This window comes from Euwallacea similis, unplaced genomic scaffold, assembly GCF_039881205.1.
Source record: "Euwallacea similis isolate ESF13 unplaced genomic scaffold, ESF131.1 scaffold_62, whole genome shotgun sequence".
In the NCBI taxonomy this organism is placed as follows: domain Eukaryota; kingdom Metazoa; phylum Arthropoda; class Insecta; order Coleoptera; family Curculionidae; genus Euwallacea; species Euwallacea similis.
In genome coordinates this window covers 75,058-98,423 of record NW_027098687.1, presented here as the reverse complement: position 1 = coordinate 98,423, position 23,366 = coordinate 75,058, and the positions used below count along the sequence as shown (strand labels likewise).

Sequence of the window (23,366 nt, the reverse complement as noted above, 5' to 3'; positions counted from 1 at the left end):
GCAAACATAGGAGTAATGTGGTTGACACTTTTCTGGGAATTTTTGAAAGTAACCTTCACTGATTCGCATATAATTTTTTGTGATTAATTAAATAAAATCTTAACATATCCCGATTTTCTTCATTTCTAAACCTCATTTTTATTTAAACTCTAAATAAATAGTAATGGAAAATGACAGTTCAACAATCTCGGATAATTAGCATATCAATTATGTTTGTGTCACGAAATGTTTCCAAAGCATACTTATGTTTCTTGTTTTCCAAAGTGTGATGGAACTTTGAATAGCAAACACAGGAACAAACATACGAAGCTATTTATTACACTAGTAAATGAATGCACCTCAATCACAATTGAAAACTCAGTTAACGAGGTACGCGTTAACGCGACAATTCGATCACAAAAAAAGAGCTTCTGAAGCTTCTCAAAGGTCTTAAATATAAAATCTAAGGGCTAGCATTCATGGGCGTACCATGGCCGAAGACCGTTATTTTTGTTGGACTTTAGTGGCCATCTTCCCTCAATTAACACATCTGGTTGTTCAGCGATGTCGGGTTTTTCATTGGTGTATTGTGTTAGTACAAATTTAAGTAGAACTTTCTCACGAGGAGGTATATACTTTTTATTGGGAAGATGCCGAAACTTTATCGTACGGAGCCAAACATTTTCTAGAATAATAGATATAGAAATTTGGCATGCCAGGTAACGGCTAAAAAATGATAGTGCCCATGGGCGTAGCATAAGGGTACCTTACAAAAGCATTCTAGCAAAGTGCGTTTTTTTGATATTTTGAACATATTTGAAATACTGAACATTAAGATGTGATACATCGTCGTAATCAGAAAAAAAAAAGAATATAAAAATGGGAAAACCCAAAATGGCGTCCATAAGAAAAAACAAAGTTGATGATGGTTGCAGGAAATTTAAACGTCAGATTTCAAATATGATATCAATACTTTGCAGAAGAAAAAAAGTGGCAATAATGATGTGTCATTCGTTTTCAATTATCTCTTCAAATAACCTCGGTAAAGACAAGAAACTTTTTTTCACGGATATATCCGGAAGTAGTCGAAATTTTTCAAATTTTCAAAAAGCATTTCATTAAGCTCCAAATTGTGCAATTTTGCCTCAATTTAACCGACCTCGTATCTTTTATTGTTTTTATATAGTTTTTTATAGTTTTTATAGTTTATAATATGATGAACGTCGAATCTAAATAACCCTGTATACTATTGTTCAGTTATCAATGTCAATTATGTTAATTTAATGATTATTGTCATTTGCTCCCAGCACTCTAGATAATTTATAATTTTATTTCAAATTTATACCATTGTAATGTACCCTTAGGCTACGCCTATGAATTTTCATTACTTTGGTGGTATGTCCAGGATGGCCATATGTTGGAAACTCATTATCTTCCAATAAGAGTTACCCTTCATAAAAACTTTCACTCCTTTTCCTCGTCAAGACAAAAGTCTAAAATATCTCCATTTTGCTAAAATCGCACTACAGCTGCAACACCCTCGTAAATCATCTTTTCTTACCATTATCTTAACGTTACGGGTTAAGGATTTAGAAAGTTACCATCTGTGGATTGTCTTGTTAATTGCCTAAAACTGAAGTACTACCTATGAGTACTGACCCCCAGATTTGGTACTTAAGATAACCCGAAGCTTGTAAAAGGACCATAACCATTTTGACCATTACGATTATAATAATATAACTCAACGCTCCCGGAATTTTGTTACTTCCCTCATTAACTCTTGGCTCTCTCTATTGAAATGTCAGTTTAATCCCGAGATCTTTAGTTTTGTAAATGATTAAGAGTTGTGTGTATCATAACTAGCGGAATAAAAATCTACCAAAGTGTTCCCGAGTTTTGTTTCGCGAGTTCCATTACAAAATTGGTGTCAGAAGTGGGATCTTGCAGCAGCTACAACGTCCTGAAACAGTAGGTGTCTTGACGTACGAACCAGCCGCAATCCAGTTATGGAGTTTCAAGGAACTGTTCCAGAAGGTACAGCGCAAGAATCTAGAACTAGAAGGACAAGCGAACGAGCCTTTAGGACACTACGTAGTACCGTAAGTTATGCCCATTCAGCCTAATCCCAAAGAAACTAAGGATCAAATCCAATCAACAAGCCAAACTCCACGCTCATCGAATTCTTCAAGATCAAATTCTCCCAATTTAATAGGATCAAATTTGTTTAATCTTAATTATACAATGACAAAATACATTTCCTTAGAGATTGCCGAAAAAATGTTGGTTAAGTTTGACGGCAATAAAGCTCAACTTAACGAATTCCTAGACAATTGTGATGCCGTCTTCCTACACATTAAGCCTAGTTGTAAACCTATTTTATTCACTATCGTTAAAACTAAGTTAACAGGCCATGCAAGAGCGATATGTCATCATAAAACTTTTAATGAATGGGAAGAATTGAAACAATTTTTAGTAAATACCTATTCAGAAAGGCACACGACAAGCCAATGTCAAACGGAGCTTAACTCTTGTAGACAAATTCCTGGAGAATCTGTCTCAAGTTTTGCCAATAAAGTTGAAACCTGCTATAGTAAATTAATCAATAGTTTAGAATTAAATTTATCTCAAAAAGTAAAACAATTGTACGAAAATCTTTTCAAAAATCAAGCTCGTGATGTCTTCATAAGAGGATTATCAAGAGATCTAGAACTCTTATTAAAATGTCAAAAACCCGATTCATTAGAAAGAGCTATCGTTCTAGCAATTAGCGAAGAACAAGAATTAAAAGCAAAAACCGATGTCTTCAAAAATCAATCAGTAGGCAATTCGTCACTTAATAAGTTCTGCCAAATTTGCCAAAAATATGGTCACTACACGCAAAACCGTAGGAATAACCGGCGCTTTCCCTCAAGCAGACCGCCAAACTCTCAATATAATACTCACAACGTCTCTAATTCAAATCCAAATACCTACCAAAATCCTTCAAATCGCAACTTTAATACTAATTCTAATAATCACTACCCCACATTAAGCTTCTGTAGGTATTGCAAGAAAAATGGACATGTGATACAAGAGTGTAGAAAAAGAGCATATAATAATGCAAATCGTTATAACCAACAATCTCCAGGTAATGAGCCAAACACTCCAAATCAACATCCCCAAAATCCTGAGAATCCTTTAAACTACCAAAACTTTCGTCTCAATCTGGCCCAAACGAGACATCTTCGACACCTTCGAGGCCGAGTCACAACCATCAACACCTCAGCCACAGCCTACGCCATCCTCCACATAAATGAGAGCACTCCGAACCCTTGTATATTTCTTATCGATACCGGTGCAGACATTTCCCTAATCAAAACATCCAAACTCAATCCTCATGTTCATAAATGCACGGATAACCCCATAACCTTTCATGGAATTGATGCAAATGTCTTGAACCCGAATAGAACTCTATTTTCTACAATTCTCAATTTCACTATCAACGATAAACAATTTCGATTTCAATTTCACGCAATAAACGATAATTTGCCCATAAAATTCTATGGTATATTAGGCAGCGATTTCCTAACTCATTTTTCATGTCTCCTGGACTTCGATAAAAGATATCTCAAAATAAAAGATGAATAGATTCAAATTACCATTGAATATAAACCAGGCAAAACCAATCAAAACGCTGATTGTCTGAGTAGACCGCCCATGCCTAACCCTTTTTCAAATTATTTTTCAAATTTTCCAACAACTTCTATTAACCACTTGACGAGTGAGTCTAACTCCTATCAAAATTTTAAGCTTAAACTGCAAAACGCACCAATTATTAACAATAACATAATTGAAGACAACACTAACATTTCGACTTCCAAGGACAACATCTGCATCTTTTTATCTAGCGACCTGAATTTGACAGAACCACACCAAAAGGAAATTTGTAACCGACACAATCATATACAACATTTAAAAACCCTCAGTCCTCAAAAGGGTGACATAATATTTCTCCGAGAAGACGAAACTACCTTTTTTTATTGCTTCTTGTCGAACCATTATTGGGAACATATAACCCACGAAGATATCTATAATTCTTTAATCAAGCTCAAAGGAAAATTGTTAGAATTGGACTTATCTTCAGTTTCAATGTCTCGAATTCAATCTCCTTTTAGTAAACTAAGCTTTAACAAAATCCGAGTCATGTTAAGAGAAATATTTAAGAATGTAAATGTAAAGATCACTATTTGCCATAACACAACTTCGACTCCCAAACCCGAACAGATCCCTCAAATACTTGAAGAATATCATTCCTTGCCGTCAGCAGGACATACTGGATTTCATCGAACCTATAAAAAAATTAAACAAACGTACAAATGGACTAACATGAAAAAGGACATAAGGAATTTTATTAAAACATGCGAATCATGCCAACGAAACAAACTTGTTCGTAATAAAGTCAAAAAACCAATGGAAATCACAACTACTAGTTCGAAACCATTCGAGAAAGTTTTCTTAGACATAGTAGGTCCCCTGCCATTGTCCAAGTCTGGTAACAGATATATCTTAACATTGCAAGACGACCTAACTAAATTTTCTCAAGCCTACAGTCTACCCAACCACGAAGCTCTTACGATAGCTCAAAAATTTGTTCCCGAATTCATTTGTCGATTCGGAATTCCCGAATCACTAGTTACGGACTAAAGTCGCGATTTTACTTCAAAGGTACTTAAGGAAATTGTGAAGTTTTTCAAAATCAAGCAAATTAATTGCACTGCTTATCATCCTCAGAGCAATGGCGCCCTTGAAAGAAGCCATGCCACCCTAACAGACTATCTCAAACACTATGTTAATAAGGGACAAACCGATTGGGACAAGTGGGTAGATTGCGCTATGTTTTCATATAATACCACAGTTCATTCTTCAACAAAATTCTCACCTTTTGAGTTAGTTTTTGGAACCAAACCTAATTTACCGACAGCAATTTTAAAACCCCCAGAATTCAAGTATACTTACGACTCCTATTTAGATCAGTTAAAATTCAAAATGCAAGCCGCTCATGAACTAGCTAAGGACAACTTGAACCAGAGTAAAGAAGTGAATAAATTATATTACGATCGCAAGATAAATGACATCTCATTCACTATAGGAGAAGACGTTTATTTACTAAGCGAAAAATTGTCAACAGGGAAATCACGAAAACTCAATCATAATTATGATGGACCATATAAGATTATAGAGAAACCCTCACCTGTAAACTACACAATTCTGATAAAAAATAAACCAGTAAAGGTCCATGCAAATTCACTAGAAACAGCATCTTGTAGAGGAGAAAAAGTGGCAATGAGAGTGCTAAATTTATTTTAACATATCTTTTGAAATGAAATCAGGAAATAGTTAAAAAATAATCATAAAAAATAATTTTTTTCTGAAATGACATCAAATCCATTTGGAATTTTTCAAACATGAAAACTGGATTTTGCTGAACACAGAATGGAGCAAATTTTTTCTAATTTAACCGTATTTTGTAAACATATTATAACTGAAGAAAAACTAGACACCTACAATGCTTCCATTCATAGTTATAGAAATTCTGTTTTAGCACCTCAAAATTATGTAAACCTCTATCCGAAAAGATAGCAACATCACAGAATCACGTTTGTGAGAATTTTACGAAATTTAACTAACTAAATTCTCTAGTACTTACTTAGCACCGATAATCACCTAAAACCCACAATACTATCCTTCCATCTCATCCACACCATCGTAAAAAAAAATTTAAACAGTCAAAAAGCAGTAGTTTAATTAATTTACATTAGATCTACAGGATGTCTTAAGTAATAAGATACAGTGTAATGATAATTCTTTGATATAAAAATAATGCAATTTAGCTAAATTTATTTTATACCAAAAGTTGATAATAACCATGATACAGAGTGCCAAAGTTGTAAAGTTAAACCAGATTTTTTTTAAAGAAAATGTGATTTCATTTTTCAATTTTGGCACCCTGTATCTCGGTTATTTTCAATTTATGGTATGACATAAATTTAGACGAGTTGCATTATTTTTATATCAAAAATTCATCATTCCTCTGTATCCCATTACTTAAGACTCGCCCTGTATATCTAAATATAAATTAATCACTCTCTGAGGAGGATGGCGGTTTTAGGCCATGCTCTTCCCTGAAACAAACTTAACTAATTACTACACAATAAACTGCAAAACTTTCACTTATTACCTTTCAAAAGTGACCCACTGTTCATGGGCAATTTCTTGTATCCTTTGATTAGGAAACTCTAAGAACATGAATTGGTTTTCAGCTAAGCTGAACCGAATTCGCGACCCCTCCAGGGTACTACCCAATATTTCGCTTAATGGCATTTGCCAAAAGCTGTCACCCTGTAAACGAACCTCTATTCGTCGTTCTTCGTGGATTCCGACGAAAGAGAGGTTTCCTTCCATCACATTTCCATTAAACGAAAAGGTTAGGCGACATGGGCATCTGTTTACCATTTTCGCCCGGATCCCTTGATGGTTTTTCCAATCTTTTAATATGTCCTCAACTGAAAATAAAATATTTTATATTTTAGAAGAATAAAAATAACTTAAATGTATACGTACAATCCATTGTGATTATTTTTCTTTATGCGAAAAAAATAAACATTACAATATGTATAGTTAAGAGTGTTCGGCAGTTCAGCTCAATGTGAAATTTAGTATTCGTAGGGCACGTGGCCAAAAATTCCATTGTTGATTTGGTAAGGAACTGTGATGCCAAGAAGTTATTGTTGTGGAATAAATGTTTCAGCTGTGCGATTGCGCGATCATGTTGAAAAACGTGTCGCGTAATAAGTCTTAAAAAAATTCTACCAAGTAGGTCGTGGAATAATTTGAGCGTGAATCCGTATGTCTTTGATAGGTTATGCGTAATCTCGAACATAAATGAACAAACTTAACCCTACTTAAAATCCCGCTAAATTACAGTTTTTTATATCTGTATTATTAGTTGATTTTTATCAAAAATTGTCTTTTTCAAGACTCCACGGACTTGTGTGTTGATTAGTTAAAGTTTTCCGGGTGCTAAAAATGGTGTTTACACTGGAACAAAACGCCTTTATGGTTGAGTCTTATTTTCGGAATGGCTAGTTCCTAAAAGGAGAATGGGCCTATAAAATTAAAACTTTTTTCACGAGTTTCGTGAAAAGTTTTCATATATTGCAGTAATGGAATCCCAATTTTGTAGCACTTTGGATTATGTTGTGAAATTCTTTTGTGAACCTCGCAGTGTTCAAAGGATATCAGGAAGTGGTAGACCTACTAAATGAATCCCAGAACTTGTAGTAGGTGACAATTCCAGCCATCTTTAAGAAGACTTTCTCTACAATTGCATGTATTGCATAGCAGTTGTCATGTAATTGTTAAAAAAAATTTGGGATTTTATCCATACAAGGTGAAAATGTTTCAAGAACTGCTCTTTTAATTTAGGGTTGGTGATTACTGATTTTTAAGACGATTGAACAAATAATGATTTTATATATTATTACTAACACTTTAATAGTTTACTAAAACTAAAAGCCAGTGATGTTCAAACTGTTTTAACATATAAATTGGATGAATATGTAATTCATTGGTACAATGTATTTATATTTTGGTAGGTGCTGTAAGACCTGTTCCAAAAACCCAAATGCTGCCTTGCAGTCATCTTTAATTCCAATACACCCACCTGCTTATAATGCAATTTTACAAGGGATTTTTAATTAACTTTGTTTTGAGATATCTTTTAAACTGTAAACTATTTAATTAGCCAAGAGTTCAATAATTCTGTTTGACGTAGTTGAACAACTGCAATTCCCAGATTTTGAAAAAGATTGAGATAGTGCAATTAGTTTAATCAAACAATGCACAAAGACCTGCTGGATTTGACTTTTTTACTAATAAGGCATAGTTTTATCAGATTATGTGAATTCACTAAACTGGAAAATATGAAGTGCAGAGAATCCCTATGTGTTTATGGAAACACCTTTATATACCCAAAAAATTGGAATATGGGTTTCTACCTCACAAAAATACTCAATAGGACCTATTTTTTTTTTCCAATGACTCCATCACATTTGGCTGATATCAAAACATTTTGAGTGAACTCATTAACCATCTTCTTTCAACGAATTGCGGTATGGATACTTTCAACAGAATGGAGCAACGGCCCATACAGCTAGGACAACCCTCAATTATCTTAGGGAATACTATGGCAATAGAGTAATAAGCTCACAGATGGACTGCATCTCTCCACCACCATCTCCAGAATTAACTGCACTAGACTATTTCTTGTTCCCCACATTAAGAAATGCTATTTTTAAAATTCCATTACACACAATTAATGACCCTAAGGACAAAATTTGCTCATTGTTTTGGGTTATGATACACTGTAATTTAGGTAAGCTGTAGAGAGAATATTCAATAATGCAACAAATATTGTTGTATAATCTTTTAATTACCTATTGTAGAAACTGTAATTTTAGAAACATAATCATAACCAAAATAAATCTAAAACAAAAAAATGATAATTACTTTTTAATATGGCAGGTACATATTAGTCAAACGTCAGTCCAAAGGATGAAAAATAAATTGAAAATTTCAATAAAAGTAAAGAAAGGTGGCCAACGAAAGAAAATGTCTTCACAAAATGTTAGAAGAGTCATTAGATATTTACGAAGTGGTGAGGCTTCTTCGGCTTTCAAAGTGGCCGTATTGTTGAGACGGGATACTGGGAAATCGGTGAACAAATGGACAGTCTAAGGGGCTTTACACGACTCAAAATTTGTTGCCGTTTGCCGAAAAAACCACTACTCTCCAAAAAAAAAAAAACATCAAGGCAAAATTAGACTTTTGATAAAAAAATATGAAGCATGGACCGAAAACGATTGGATGAGGGTTATTTGTTCTGATGAAACCAAAATTAATTGATATACAAGCGATGGACAATGGAGATGGAAACGAGAGGGAGAGTCCATGAACGCAAAAGATTTTATTCTGACGGTGAAGCATGGGGGTGGGGTGGCAACATTAAGGTTTGGGGTTCTATGTCGGGATATGGGGTTGGATGATTAAAAAAAAATAGATGGTATAATGAACCAACATGTGTACAAAACCATTCTTATTGACCATTTATTGGACACTGTGGATAATATGCCGTATCCCACTAGTGAGGTCGTTTTCCAGCGCGACAACGACTCCGAACACACTGCAGCACAATCTGCAAAAGAATGGCTAGGTACTCAGAATTTTCAAGTTTTGCAGTGCAACTTCATTTCAAGTATGCCAAGGAGGTGTAAAGCGGTAATTAGAGCAAGAGGGGGCAATACACGCTACTAAATATTCATTTGTTTGTACAAATTAAAGAATAAAAATTATGTAATTTTTTAGTACACCGCGTATTCATTTAACTATACCCTTTATTGATTCCGTCAAGTTAGATCTATTGAAAATCATGGTCATGCTACGTTAGTAAGCGTAAAATATTTACTCTAAAATCATAAAAACGAAAATGCCTAAAGATTTAGAATATGCGTTAATTTTGCGGTGCGATGTATTAATAAATTTATTAGTTTAATATGTGTTAAAAATGTTCATCTTTTTCCCTAATATAAAGTTTGTTCGTAAATTAATTGCGTCCACTGCTTTCTGTATAGTCGGCCTTGGAATGGTATCGAAAGCATTTTCAATTTTTTGACGCAAATGATTTACATTCTTTTTTTTTTGTTGTTGTTGGTTACAAGCACTATGTTAATGTTGATATTATGTGATTTGTATTTTAAACAGACAAAAAACCTACGTACCCTCCTTATCATATTCTGTAAACATGTTTACAACTGAATAAAAACAAGACATGTACGACGTTTACATTCGTAATCATAGAAATTCTGTTTTGGCATCTCAAAATTATGAGAATCTCTCTCCGGAAAGACAGCAACCTCACCGGACCAGGTTTGTTAGAGTTTCGAGAAATTTAACTTCCACTGATGGATTCAGAACATCATGAGGACCGTGTATTGAAAACAAGCTGGTATAAATGAAATTACTATTAGGTTTTCATGAGAAATCAAATCAATAGGAACAATATAATTGGAATGCATCCATAGGCGTAACCTAAGGTACTTAGTTTCTGGGAACACTCAATAAGGATAAGAAGGTATATGACATAACCTTGGCGGGCATGCAGATCTTTATTTCAATGACAATGGTCCCTTATTAAACGTCAACCTTAATGAAATTTTTCAACTTCTTGTAATGCCATATGCTGGAGCAATAGGTAGGTAATCAACTCATATTTATGGACGACGATGCTCGTCCACATCGCACTAACATCGTGAACAACTCGTTTGGATGAAATAAATATTGAGAGAATAATATTTCCTGCCAATTCTCCAGATGAAAGTCCATTTGAGCATGCTTCGGATATTTTAGGAAGACGTGTTGCAAGCAGAAATTTACCACCTCGAACTATTCCAAATCTTCGAAATGCCCTAATTGAAGAATGGAATGGAATTCCCCAAGATGTCTTTGATAACTTGATTGAATGAATGCCATCACGATTCCAAGCCTTTTTATCAGCAAGAGGGGGTCATACTCATTATTAAAAATTCATTTTTGTACAAAATTAATAAATCACGAATTCAATTTACATTGGACTGAAAAATATGCGTCTTTCAAGTCTATATTCTCAAAAAAAAGTCGTCAATTATCAGTTTTGAGGCGGATCGGTAATCTTCTAATTTAACATGAGGAACTGAAATGTAATTATTAAATTTCTTTATATTTAGAATGAATCTTAAGTTCCCGTTCGGCTTTTTCCTTACTGAATAAGGCGATACGTGTTCTCCTTTTTTCTGTATGGCTTTTGACATAGCCCCTATTTTAAGGAGCTCCTGAATGGAAGTAGAGAACTGTTTTTGATTAGAAGGATAATGAGCTTCTCCTGATCCAGGAGGAGGGACGGCAAATGGTATTTGTAAACTCCTTATATGTATAAACACAAGGTAGTATACAATGATTCACGAGTATCGTTCAAAGAAAGAGTCAGGTAAAAATACTTAATCGCCTGATATATCATCCATAGGTTCATGCACAAATTTACGCTTGTCGAAACAACATCGAAGTGCAATATTTTGCAAAATTACGGTTTCTTTTAGGTTTCGGGGGGATAAATGAACGACGACCATGAATGGAAAAGGAAAAACAAAAGGCACTATCGGTTTGGAAATCTCTTGAATGGGATCTCCCATAAATAAGTACCCAGAAAAATCAGGCAGCCTTTCCAAAATCGACGTTACGGCTTTACTCGATACCGCCAAAATTTTTTGTGGCATTCACCCCTGTATTTCCCTTCATAGACGCTATAATGTTGTCCCAATCTTGAAACCCGATATAAAAAAGACCATCCAAAATACTGAAATTGCCGAGTTTTTATTTGAGCCAAATATGTAGGAGAAAATAACAGCAGCTGACAATTTATAACGACTAGGCAGAAAAATCAGGATATCAGTTTACTAAGCTAAAACAGTCAGTTCAACGGAGAAGAAGACTACTTCTTATCAACACAATACGACTCCAAAAAACTTTCAGAATTACCATCGGACCAAACCGCTTAATCGATACGTGGAAAGAACCAACAAAAAAAAAGAAGTGGATACGACGAGATCAGAAGTATCAACAAGAGAGAAAGTAATTGCAAGTTCTCAAACTGGAAGATTATAATTTGTGAGAATCATCACCAACCATGACGTGCTTTAAGGACTGCGTAATTATGGATTCTGCCAACTGGTATAGATCTTATTCCGTTTCTTTTATTAGTCCACTTTCGTTGTTAAGTACAATGGTAATTTTTATTATATCAAAATACCCGTTTTATTACATAATTTTAGCTCAAGGCTTGAGCTCCATTCTATTGAAACATTCTTCAGGCAAAGTATTAACAATTTGCTCAATATTATTCACATCAACTTGTAAAATTCTGACCTGTTGTGTGTAGCTCTCAATCGATTTGGTTCTTATGCTGATTCTGTAACTCCTCTAACCGCTGCTCAAGCCTAGATTCCTTCAGTCCTGCCTCAGTTATTAACAGCTCTCATTCCAGTCTATCCAGCTCTTCATCGCTTATATCTGGAGTGTCTTCCAGCTTCACTAACATGCTTTCCGCATCACTCAAGAGATCAGTTACTCAGGTTTGTCCAACGTCTGTATCTTTTCCTGCACGACCAACCTGAAATTCATTTTTGAAAATGACAAACTATACATGTTTTGTCGGCATTTGTGTAGATTATAAAATCTCCTTCACATTTCTAAGAAATTGACAAAATATGTATTATACATATTATAATTAAGTACCTACCTTTTCTTTGACGTTATGCTCTAAAGTGTTGTTACTCCGAGCTTTTTCCCATAAATTTTTCATTTCTGTCACAGGGTTTAAGACTCTCGTACATGAATCCAGCCTCATACCTCAAAAATGTGCTATCAGTATTTAAATCCTCAGCCTCAGATTTAATTTTCTCAGTTTTTGACGAGGCATCTTCGCCAGATCATTAGCATTTTTTTTTTCAAAGGCAAGGTCAGCATTTTCTTAAGCGTCTTCCAAAATCTCTTACGCCTCGTTTGTTTTCAAATTCGTGTCTTGCAGGATTATTTCAATATTGGATATAGTTTTCAACGATTCTTCAGCCCTTTGTTTGGACTCCTGGTTTTGAGAAGCAAACGCAGTTAAAAGCTGAAAATTTCCTTGGGCTTCTTCATGGATTTCTTTCCATAATTGTATGGCTTGAGCATTGGAAAAATCCACATCATTTTTCAAATCTTCTACCGTTTCCTGTTGCTTGAGAGCAGTATCCAGAAGTTTCTGACTTATGAATTGTTTGTCTTCAATCGTCTGTTTGAGAACCTCAGCATTACGGAATAACTCTTTTGATTTTTTGGCTTCATCTATCTTTCAAGTCTCCTGAATATGTCTTGAGTTCTATGATTTTTACTTGCGGTATTATGAGATGGGTCACTTCATTTAGCGAAACTAAAGTATTTTCTTTTGCCTTTAAACCAAAAATGTTTATTAATTTTACCACGGCAATAAGTGGATTAATAAGTTACCTGTACAGCTTCCTCTTGAACATATTCGATCCACTCTCTGATTCGATTTAATTTAAATTCTGCATTAGCTACCTCGGAATTCAAACTCCTGGCAGCATCGCTAATGTTTTGTTGCAGCGAATGAGTGCCTTTTTTCTGCTCATAAGCCTCAATTGATTTGTTTTTAGCGCCTTTAGCTTGACCCACCAACGCCTCACACCCCTTATCCAAAAGGTCAGCAAGTTCACGAGATTTCTGAGCTATTTCACTCATTTTTCCTGATTGCTAGCTTACTGCCTTAAACCTAGAATATTAACGTTGTTCATAAAGAATATTTCTTCAGGGTAAGACATAACCTCTCCAACGCAGCCTCAAACGCCTTTTTTAGCCTGCAGCTCAAAATTGTCCTCTATTTCGAGTAGTTTCTTTTCTACCTCAATCAAACACTCCTCATGTTGTCTTTTTAGATCTCTCATTGGTAGTGAACACATTCTCATATATTTCCTCCAACGTTCGGCCTACGTCGGCTTCCCTCTCCAGCATGCTGAGCTCCTCCTAAATGGTTATTATAGGAAAACCAGCTTTGAAAGATTAACTTCGTACCTAATTCAAAAACACCATTCTCCCGAGTAGAAGCATTGACCCGGTCGTGAAACTCATCAATCTCAATCTCCAGTTTCCCTAATTCATTTAGGAATTCTTCATCATCGATTAAAGTGGGCTGATTTTCTACCTCATTGAGAATTTCGTTCGACCTATCAAGTTTGCTTATATGGTTCTTGTAGGCATCTTAGACGAGGTTATAGCAGTCTAGGCAATCTAGATACAAAAAAATATAAGCCTAAAAGGTTCTAGAAGCATTACAATCTTACCTATGCATCCTTTTTGCCTGTTGTACTTATTTTCCTTGCATCTGGCATGTTTGCGACCTTCAACGTTATCCATACAAGGACACTGTGCAGAAGCATCACATTGCAGGTCTCTAGATCCAATTTTGTCACATTTGCACTCTTTGCAACCATCAATTGAGGATCCATATTTCCTGACCTCACAATGATCATATCGCAACTTTAAATTTCCCAATTATTTTTCGTCAAATTGTGAGAATAAAGATATGACCGGTCACTCCAAGTCCGCAGTAGCACTGTCCAGTATAGAAATCATATGATCGATTGAAAGAACCAATAGGGTCATAGTTGCAGCTTTGGCAGCCTTCACTCCTAAAAATGTTAAAGTAGCCACTACCACATTTGTCACAGTTGGTACCTATGATATGTCTCTTGCACTGGTAAGCACGGTTTGGTCGCAGATTGGTATGCCGTCCAGATCATTGGTTTCAGGAGAGTAGCACTGGAACTTTTTTCAGTCAGTCTTTTAGGGAGGACTAAAGCATTTCCGAAGAATCCTAAAAGGAGACAAAATATATAAGAAAGAAGCAAGAGACCCAAACAACAGACATTAGAACAGAAGCAAGAACTAGGAATTAAAAAATATATATACAACACAAACAGAAAAGTAGGCTGAATAATAGCATGCCCATTTAGGACTTACCCGATTTTCGTGCGACGTACCGGAATTTCCGTAACAGATTTGCAGGCGAATGTGGATGTTACAGACATTAAGAATAATCATTTTGCCATACCTCTGTGCCGACTGATAAATTCTTACGGTTACTGGTCCTTAAGGATAGAGAAAACTCTGTAATTTAAGGGCCAACCTCACCAGGTAAACAGGACTCCATCTCGATCCTCCAGTGTTATAAATATACCTCAAACACTCCTCAGTGGTAGTATTGCAATTCCCAATAGCATTTAGGTCAATGTTTTGATTACATGCACATTGCTGACAAATGGTGGGTACCCCAAACTTCCCAGTTGGATCCTCATAGAACCCATCTGAGCACACATCGCACTTAAACCCAGAGTACCCTAAAGGGCTCTCTGTGCACATTGTAGTGTTGTCTCCTATCTGGATGCAGGCACCACCATCTGGACATCCACAAGGCTGACAATCAGTGGAAGTTCCTATGGTAATAAAATCACTTACTGATGAATAATGGACATCCTAGATCTACTAACCAGCCAAGCAAAGCGTTGCCATAAAACCCACATGTGTACAATACGCAATTTGCCCCACTGGTTTTGTACTGGCGAATGCACTTTCCAGTTTCAGAATCGCAAATACTTGCATGATTACAGTACAGCATAGAATGCAGTTCATAAAAGGACCCCCGATGGCTGGAATACGCCTGTGTCCAGACTTACATCATTTACAGAACTGCCCAACATATCCTAGAAAAAGCTAACTATTTTGAAAACTTTTAACAGTTCTTTTGGTACCTGCTGAACATGAGCATAGCTCGATCCACAAAGCAGCCTTCCCAGCAACCTCCTATGGAAGCAGTTTCTAATTTGAAATCATCCAGAACTCCCACTCCCTTTGGGGCGTAGGTGCCCTTAACTTAGATTGTAGCCAAGTTTGATAAAAGAGAGATAAATGATCTGGAAGTGAGGCGAGACTAGCATCCATAGTCTGGATGCTCATGCAGTCTGAACTTATAGTTCGGGGTCTAAAATTAATATTCTTCAACATTTTTTTTCTAAACAGTATGCTGCAGGTAGGTACCTCAACGGTAGGAACCTTATTGCCCTGAGCAAGTATGATGTTTGTTATTGATAAGTTCCCACTCTCTAATATAATATCCGTGGCAGTGGATACTACACAACCATCCCCTAACCTTAAAAAAAATCTAGTAATTGATCTTAGGCTGTACGTTGATCTCCAAGGAATCTAATGATTTGAATATAAGGGAAATCTATGTATTAGTCAATTGAGAATTTACCTATCGGGTGTTATCAAATAAACAGACTCGACCCCATTAGATTGAACGCCAATGCTCTGATTAATAGCTTTGTATTTGATTTGGTGAGGACGATGGTGCTCTGAACCATTCAAGAAAATATCGGAAAAACTGAACTAACCTGAGGAAGAAGTAAAGACACGCTTTAGTGAATTTTAGAGCAGGCGGGTGAATCGTCATCACAAGTCATGCATTTTGGCCGTCATGAACAGTGGCAAATTCATCTAAGCTTTTTCTGTATTTTGTGTGTTAATCGATTTTGTGAAGATAACGAAGTTTTTCTCTTTTCTGATCTGATCTTTTTATGTATAGGTACAGCGTAAATTTTCTGGTAAGTTTGATTAATCTGGTGCCGATTTGCATTCCGAAAAGTGCCCATAACAAAAACAAGGTATTAATCCAAATTCGTTATCGCTGTCTAAATTGAAAAATCCAGGTTTGCACTCTTCTTTCTCTTTTCCTTTCTCTCTTCCACGTTTTCCTTATACTGACACGCTCCAGTGCTAGAATTGCATCTAGGAGTATTGAATGCAGATCCAGCGGTCCAACATCCACGACTCTTATATCCGGATTTGGAAAAATCATAATGGTTTTCTGTACATATGCAAAAAGAAATATTGTTTTATTTTCTTAAATTAGTCGATATCTCGTCAATTTAGATTTAATACAATAGAATGTACTCGTAGTAGTTTCCTGTAAATCGAAAGACACGTGGCAAAGCTGTTTCAAGCTGGATAATTATTGACATTAAAGGTCATAACACGTACTTACTAGTCTTATGGGACGGCCATCTTAGGTAGAAACAATTGCTAGTCGCCACGTTGCCATTTACTTTGTATTCGTGAGCTCTTAACACTTTAATTGCCGTGAGCGTCGTACCGACGCACTTGGCTCTCTCTCTCTCAATACGTCCTATGCGCTATAATCACGCACAGGTAAAACAGCTAATATTAATATATAATTATAATTGATACTATAGATGGCATGTAGATATAAATTTTGAAAATTTTGAAAAATAAAAATATTGGCGCAGAAGCACGTCATCCAAAATTGAGTCGGCAATTAAAGTGTTAACGAACTCAATCATTATAAATCCCCTGAGAGTGAGTTCAGAGTACTTCTTAATGTTATGTAAAATGCGTTTTGTAGGATTTTTTTTTACAATTTGTTAACGTTAACGTTTGAGCTACTCACCAGTGATTTATTTTTTTATGGAATAAAGTACACCGTCTTGATCTCATTTATAGTGAGTTTCGATATTTTAAGATATCGGATAAGGAAGTAAAGTTGAAAAAAAATCCCACAGATTATAAGGCGATTGCGGCCCGCCCATATACAGTTAGGTGCAGAACTGAGTCAATACTTATAAAATTCGTATTAATGGTGGCATAAACAAAATATCTAACAAGTATTCAAAGGAAGGCTTTTATTTTCAAAAAGTACATTAACATTAACATTAAAACCATACAAAACATTTGCCGAAAATAAATGGGCTCACAATTTGAACACATATGGCGCCAGTCTTAAGATAATAAACGTCGGTATAGGTAACCGTTAATTTACGGCTCACGCACCTACCGAAGTTAATTATTGGAGAAAAAGCCGAGTGTATTGATTTCACTCTAACTACAACTTATAGACAATAATTGAATTAAGACACAACTTCGTTCAATGACACAAAATCCAAATATTGTCTTTTTTTTGCTATTCTTAGAGGGTGCCACATAAACATACAGGGTACCATCACATTTTAATTGGCCCTAACTTTTTTGCGCTACACTGTATACCACTTTTCTATTAATAGACTTATTGTACATTTACTTCCATTGAAAAATACTACTCTTGGAAAATATCTGTAGAAGTAACCGTTTTGGAGATAGACCGGTTTACAATTAACATGACTTGAACATAAATTTCCGTCTCAAACCCCCCAAGTGACACTTTTTCACTGACTTGAAGAGTCAAGGACCTTTATCAAAACCCCAAATTCTGTTTTCAACAATACCAGTATGAATGATCTGAATCCAATATCCAGGAAATCCGAAATCATTATAAAACATATTTCGTCAATTTCAAGGAAACTCGCGTTTAAAAAAAGGACTTTGAAGATTGCCTAACAGGCTACAATTACGTCTCAATCACAGTTTATTACATCACTGAATTTAAGCGAGTAATTCTGGCTTCGAATGTCCGAAATTCTAGGAAATTAAGGCAGACATCATGGGCCTGGCACGAGGCGATTCAATTTGGACACTTTGTGTCGGGTTAGCGTCTCAATCCAGGGAATGGCGACCGACTACACCCCCCGTCCTCTCTTCACCGAATTTTCCCAAACTGGCAGTAGATGCTTTAGCCACTGTTTAGAGGTATTTAGCTGATGAAATCTGATGGTGATTTTTTATGCAAATAAATTGAAGTTTCATTGGATTTTGAGGTAAATAAGCTATAGATGCCAAGCACTGTTAAATGCATGATGCTAAAGAGATTCGGAAAAGTTTAGAACTGATGGGGAAAATCATGAATTTCCATATTTCACTCTGAATACAAATTTCAATTACTCCCAATATAATATAACACTCCTAAAAATCCACTGAGACACAGATATTAAGAAAGATGGACAAAAGACTGTTGTGACAAATATTCTGTGTAGTTATGATGGATAAGGAGGAAAATTCTATTTTCTTGGAACGACATAGAAAAAAAAGTTTTCTTCCTCATACTTATTACTTTCTTTGATACTCACCTCCAGATTTGCAACATCAACCCTTGGAACATTAAATGTAAAGTTTCATTTACATAGAACTTAGTGGCATTGGTATCGAAATGCTAACCGTACTATTAAAGTTTATACTGGTATAAACTTTTACACTACGGTTAGCATTGCAATACCTACGCCACTAATTGTAAGTTTAATGTAAATAAGACTTTACACTTCTTCGTTTGAAGAAGTGCTGGTGTCAGAAGAAGAACCACTATTACTGCTCAAATCACTACTTGGAGGTGTAGGTACGTTAGCAATTTCTCTGAAGTAAAATTAAATAATTAGTGTGCACATTTCATACAAAGTCAGAAGATACTTTTTAGACGTGCAGTATATAAATTGTAGTTACAATCATGTTGCAACATTTTATTACCTTAAAAAAATTCTTAATTCGTTTAAAACGCTAGTATACAAAGGCTGCGAGGCAAAGGTAAGCGTGAAGAGATGATTGTCCTCTCCGTACCCTAATTGTATCGTCCCATGTCTTATATTCGGGGTAAACCCATTTAATTTGTCAAAGAATAGGGTATATTTTGGAGGAGGATCAAGGATTGCTTCCATGCAAGAAATTTCCAGTCGTCTTTCCCCTTGGGTTGTTACAATTTTTAATATGGCTTGGGGCCATAGCCCATGAGGGGTTTGTAACGAGCACTGGTAGGCCATTTCTTGCAGTTTCGCTAATTGAAATTTTTTCCAGGCTAAAATGATGTCGTCCACTGAAAATGAAAAGGTTATTGTGTCTTTAAAACGAGTTTGTTATACTAACTTTTTGTCATAATGGTGTGAACAAATATCACGTTAGATCAGCTAATAAAAAGTTAGGTTTAATTGTCTAATGTGAAATGCCAAAATGAGCGGTACGTATCGTTCACCAGAACTTCATTATTGATCGATGAAGGAAACTGTAATGTAGGGATGTTATTTTTATATAGTATCTATTTCTGCTGTAAGATTGCGCGGACATATCGAAAATATTACAGTGATTATACAGGGTGTCCCGAAATTAATAATAAAATGAAATAAAATAAATTAAATAGAATTAAGATAAAAATAACACCAAAATTTAAATAAACGCATGTCGAAAAATGCTTCCTTAACGAGCTATGGTTCTTTAAAGAGGTAACTCTGATTATGGTTATTTTGAAATATTTCCAAAACGGTGCAAGATAACTCTATGAAATTTGATATGATTTTATACCTTTTAAACCTTAATTGACAGTTGTGGTCGAATGGAAATATTTAGTCAGAGGCGTGCTGCATCGGGGCTGTCGAAATTAAAAAATGTTAAATTTTTTTTATGTGCTTGATTTTTTAGTTACTGATGTAAAATTATGAAACCACATACGCTACCAGAAAAAAAAGGTACTCTTGGTCCACATTGATGGAACGCTTCGTTTTCGAATAAAATTAATTTGAATATTGCATTGCATGATAAATACAAATGATTCCTAAATCGATAATTTATTAACCACGTCAAAACGATGAAACAACAAAAAAAAAAACAAGAAATTGAAAAGACGCACTTTTAAAGTAAGTTTTCAAATAAATTTTGAAAAAATTTCAAAATAACCATCATCATTACGTGTTTAGAAAACCATAGCTCGTAAGGAACCATTTTTCAATATATGTTTATATAAAATTTTGTTGTTATTTTTTGACGTAATTTACGTTGTTTAAGTAAAAAATTCAGCTCTATATTATAGCAAACCACAGAATTATTTGAACTGAACCCGTATGTCTTTGATACGTTTTGCGTAATCTCGAATATAAACGAACCAACTTAATCTCCTTTAAAATAGCTCTTTCCAAAACTCTACAGACTGATGTGTTAGTTAAACTTTCCTGAGTGCTAAAAATTGTGTTTACATTGGAACAAAAAGCAATACAGTAGATTTCGGTTATAACGAATCACAAAAATGGCGTTCGTTATACCCGGTTAACAAAAAAAAGCTACAAATTTGAATCTTTTATTCTTTAGTTAAACTTAACTCATAAACATTAATCTTTAGTTAAAAAATCTGTAATTTTTGTTTGCACATGCTTACTTGAAAAATACATTTTAGTTAAATAATTTTCAACACTGCAAAAATTGTTCCATATTTCTTGTGGAATAGATTGGGACTCTAGAAAACTCCTAATTTCTGACATTTTTTGGACTGTTTCGTGAAGAGAAGGAACAGAATAGGTAGTATTTTCATCAGAATCGTTAACACTTTCTTCTACATCACTTGGAATTTGCTCTGAAGAAAGTGATTCCATAATTTGTTCATCAATCAAAATTTCTCTGGCTACTATGTCATTATCAATTTTGACATATTCTTCAAAATTGAAATTTTCAAATTTTTCACTTTCTAGTGAGTGTTGTACTTCACTATCGAGAACACAATCGGGATCCTCTGCATGCTTCTTTAACCATTTCGAAAGTGGAAGATGATCATTGGCCTCAAATTCACTTTCATTTTTACAAAATCCCCATGCTTAAAACAATTGGATATGGTTTTAGCGTTGACTTGTTGCCAAGCCATATGAATAAAATTCACAGCATCTAAAAGATTGACTGAAAACTTTCTATCATCATCCATTGCTTCGATTAGTTTCATCAAGAAAATTTTTCTATAATAACTTTTCAATTAATGAGTAACCCCCTGGTCCATTGGCTGAAGTTTTGAACTTGTATTGGGCGACATAAAAACCAATTTTATGAATCTGAGATCTACCTTAGGGTGGGCTGGACAGTTATCAACTAGTAGCACAATTTTTCTATTGTTTCGGCTTAGTTCGTTATCCCATTCTTGAAGTTCATTAGCAAAAATTTCCGATGTCATCCAGGCCTTATCGTTGAACTTATATTTTACGGGTAATTGTTTGTTTTTAAAACATCTAGGTCTAGCAGATTTACCAATAATCAATAATTTCCTTTTTTCGGTTCCAGACATGTTTGCGGCTACTAGAATGGTAATTCGATCTTTCGATAATTTTCCACCAGAACACGATTCACCCACAAACCTTAAGGTTTTATCAGGGGTTAATTTGAAAAAGAGGCCTGTTTCATCGGCATTAAATATATCATTTGATTCATAGCCTCGTTGAATATTTGGCCACACATCAGTTAATCATTTACTAAGTACATTCATGTTAACTGCAGCAGATTCTCCAACAATTTTACCAACGGTAATACCATGACGTTTCTTAAATCGTTCTATCCAACTTTTGGAACATGAAAAATTACTAGTTTCGATTTGCTGCCCCATTTTATTGGCTTTCTCCTGAAGAACATGGCCTGTTATAGTCACATATTCATGTCATGACTAGATTTTTTTAGTTTCTTGAGGTTAGGATCCATTTTGGCGATGGACAATGTAATCACATCACGCTGTTTCCAAATAGAACCAACAGTTGTAAAGTAATTAAATCTTAATCCTTTCTTTTGGACGTTAATACTGTTAGATGACCAATGAACACACATTAGTCGACCTCAATGATCGATTCGTCATTGAATTATCTCGTTCAGCCCCCCGAAGTCATTTACCTAGTTTGACCCAAAGACAAGTGCTAAAGTCCTCTAATGGGCCCTTGAGAGGGAACCGAGGGAAGAAAGAGCCCAAGACGTAATAAGGGAATCAGTGGTTCTCGGCAGGGGCCGAAGAAGGTCGCCCCGACAGGGTGACAGTATATAAAAGATGGGTATTGTATTGTTGGTGATAACCGTGTAATTCACCGAATTATTGCAGGGTTGTTAGTGTTTTCTTGTAAGTATCTGTGTGAGTGAAAACAGTGGCAATCAGGAGCAGGTATGTCGTTCGCCTAAGCTCATTGTCCAATAACGATAATACACATTTGGTGTATAGTTATGTGTTAATGGCTATGTTGATATTATTTGAAATCCTCTGCACTTGCCTGATGATCAGGGTGCGGGCGCCGTTCCTTTGGGTGTCGTGTCTTGTAACTTGGAGGTGTTACCTGCGGCCCGAATGACACGGATAGGTCGGGATTGACCAATAAAGTCAATCCCATACCTTTCTGTTGGGATTCCGCCTGTTGGCCACAGGTGTGAGTCCGGGGGAGCCTATACTTATTTTAGGGGGCACTAGCTAGTTGTCGAAGATACTGATATCAATTAATGCGCGTAACTAATGCATGTAACAAGATGAGGATAACTACTGTTAGCGAGTGACGTAGTCACGAGTTAGAGTAGGGGGCCACACAACCCCCGGTGAGTATACCACATTCCTAATTGCCCTGCAGTACAGTAATCGTGAATTACACTTGTTTCAGGTACTCCCACTTGATCGGCACACCATGCTTCTGGAGATGAATTTGCATTGTGATGACCCATTGAAAGTTGAAAAATATTAAGGTAACGGAGTCTCTGGACGGCTCCGTCCAGTGAGAGTGAGAGTCCTCTCTCCTGAAACACTCGGGTTTTACACAGTTGATTTTGAAAGTTCCATATTTTTACAAATATCACGTTGTTTCACACCATTTGTAATTTTTTGTATTATTTTATATTTCTCTTTTAAAGATATGCTTTTACGTTTTTGCTTGTCCATTTTCAACACTCCCGCACTGACGAAATGCAACTCGTATAATCAGAAATATGGTCTGAAAGATTGAATGCGGGGTAAGCGATATAATGCATATGTCGGGGAATTACCGAAACGTGCCTGTGGC

The 23,366-nt window shown here is 35.5% G+C and overlaps 2 protein-coding genes and 1 pseudogene across 4 annotated transcripts; all 3 read right to left on the bottom strand.

Moving 5' to 3' along the window:
* Positions 1-4,463: 4,463 nt before the first annotated feature.
* LOC136419050 (uncharacterized) lies at positions 4,464-8,298 on the bottom strand. The gene is made up of 3 exons (XM_066405224.1): positions 6,580-8,298; positions 6,197-6,521; positions 4,464-6,140 (listed from the first exon to the last, which is right to left on the bottom strand). Exons 1-3 carry the CDS (start codon positions 6,584-6,586, stop codon positions 6,095-6,097), a joined length of 378 nt encoding a protein of 125 aa, XP_066261321.1. The 5' UTR covers positions 6,587-8,298; the 3' UTR covers positions 4,464-6,094.
* Positions 8,299-11,823: 3,525 nt separating this feature from the next.
* Positions 11,824-16,086, bottom strand: LOC136419052 (laminin subunit gamma-1-like; annotated as a pseudogene).
* Positions 15,921-19,528, bottom strand: LOC136419051 (uncharacterized). 3 transcript variants are annotated; one of them, XR_010753063.1, is made up of 4 exons: positions 19,462-19,528; positions 19,069-19,411; positions 18,678-18,957; positions 15,921-16,055 (listed from the first exon to the last, which is right to left on the bottom strand). XR_010753063.1 is itself a non-coding variant. In XM_066405225.1 (3 exons), the coding sequence occupies exons 1-3, from the start codon at positions 19,469-19,471 to the stop codon at positions 18,861-18,863; spliced, it is 450 nt and encodes a 149-aa protein (XP_066261322.1). In that variant the 5' UTR covers positions 19,472-19,528; the 3' UTR covers positions 17,284-18,860. The 3 variants fall into 3 exon arrangements, 1 of the variants encoding a protein (XP_066261322.1); XR_010753062.1 differs by lacking the exon at positions 15,921-16,055 and adding an exon at positions 17,284-18,290; XM_066405225.1 differs by lacking the exon at positions 15,921-16,055 and having other exon boundaries at positions 17,284-18,957.
* Between the last annotated feature and the right edge of the window lie 3,838 nt (positions 19,529-23,366).

Excerpts from the sequence above, each read along its gene's own strand:
- LOC136419050 (XM_066405224.1), bottom strand. Across the intron at positions 6,141-6,196 it reads CAGTGGGTCACTTTTGAAAG|GGAAGAGCATGGCCTAAAAC; the intron begins GTAATAAGTGAA and ends AGTTTGTTTCAG.
- LOC136419051 (XM_066405225.1), bottom strand. Across the intron at positions 18,958-19,068 it reads GAATTAAGAATTTTTTTAAG|AGAAATTGCTAACGTACCTA; the intron begins GTAATAAAATGT and ends ATTTTACTTCAG.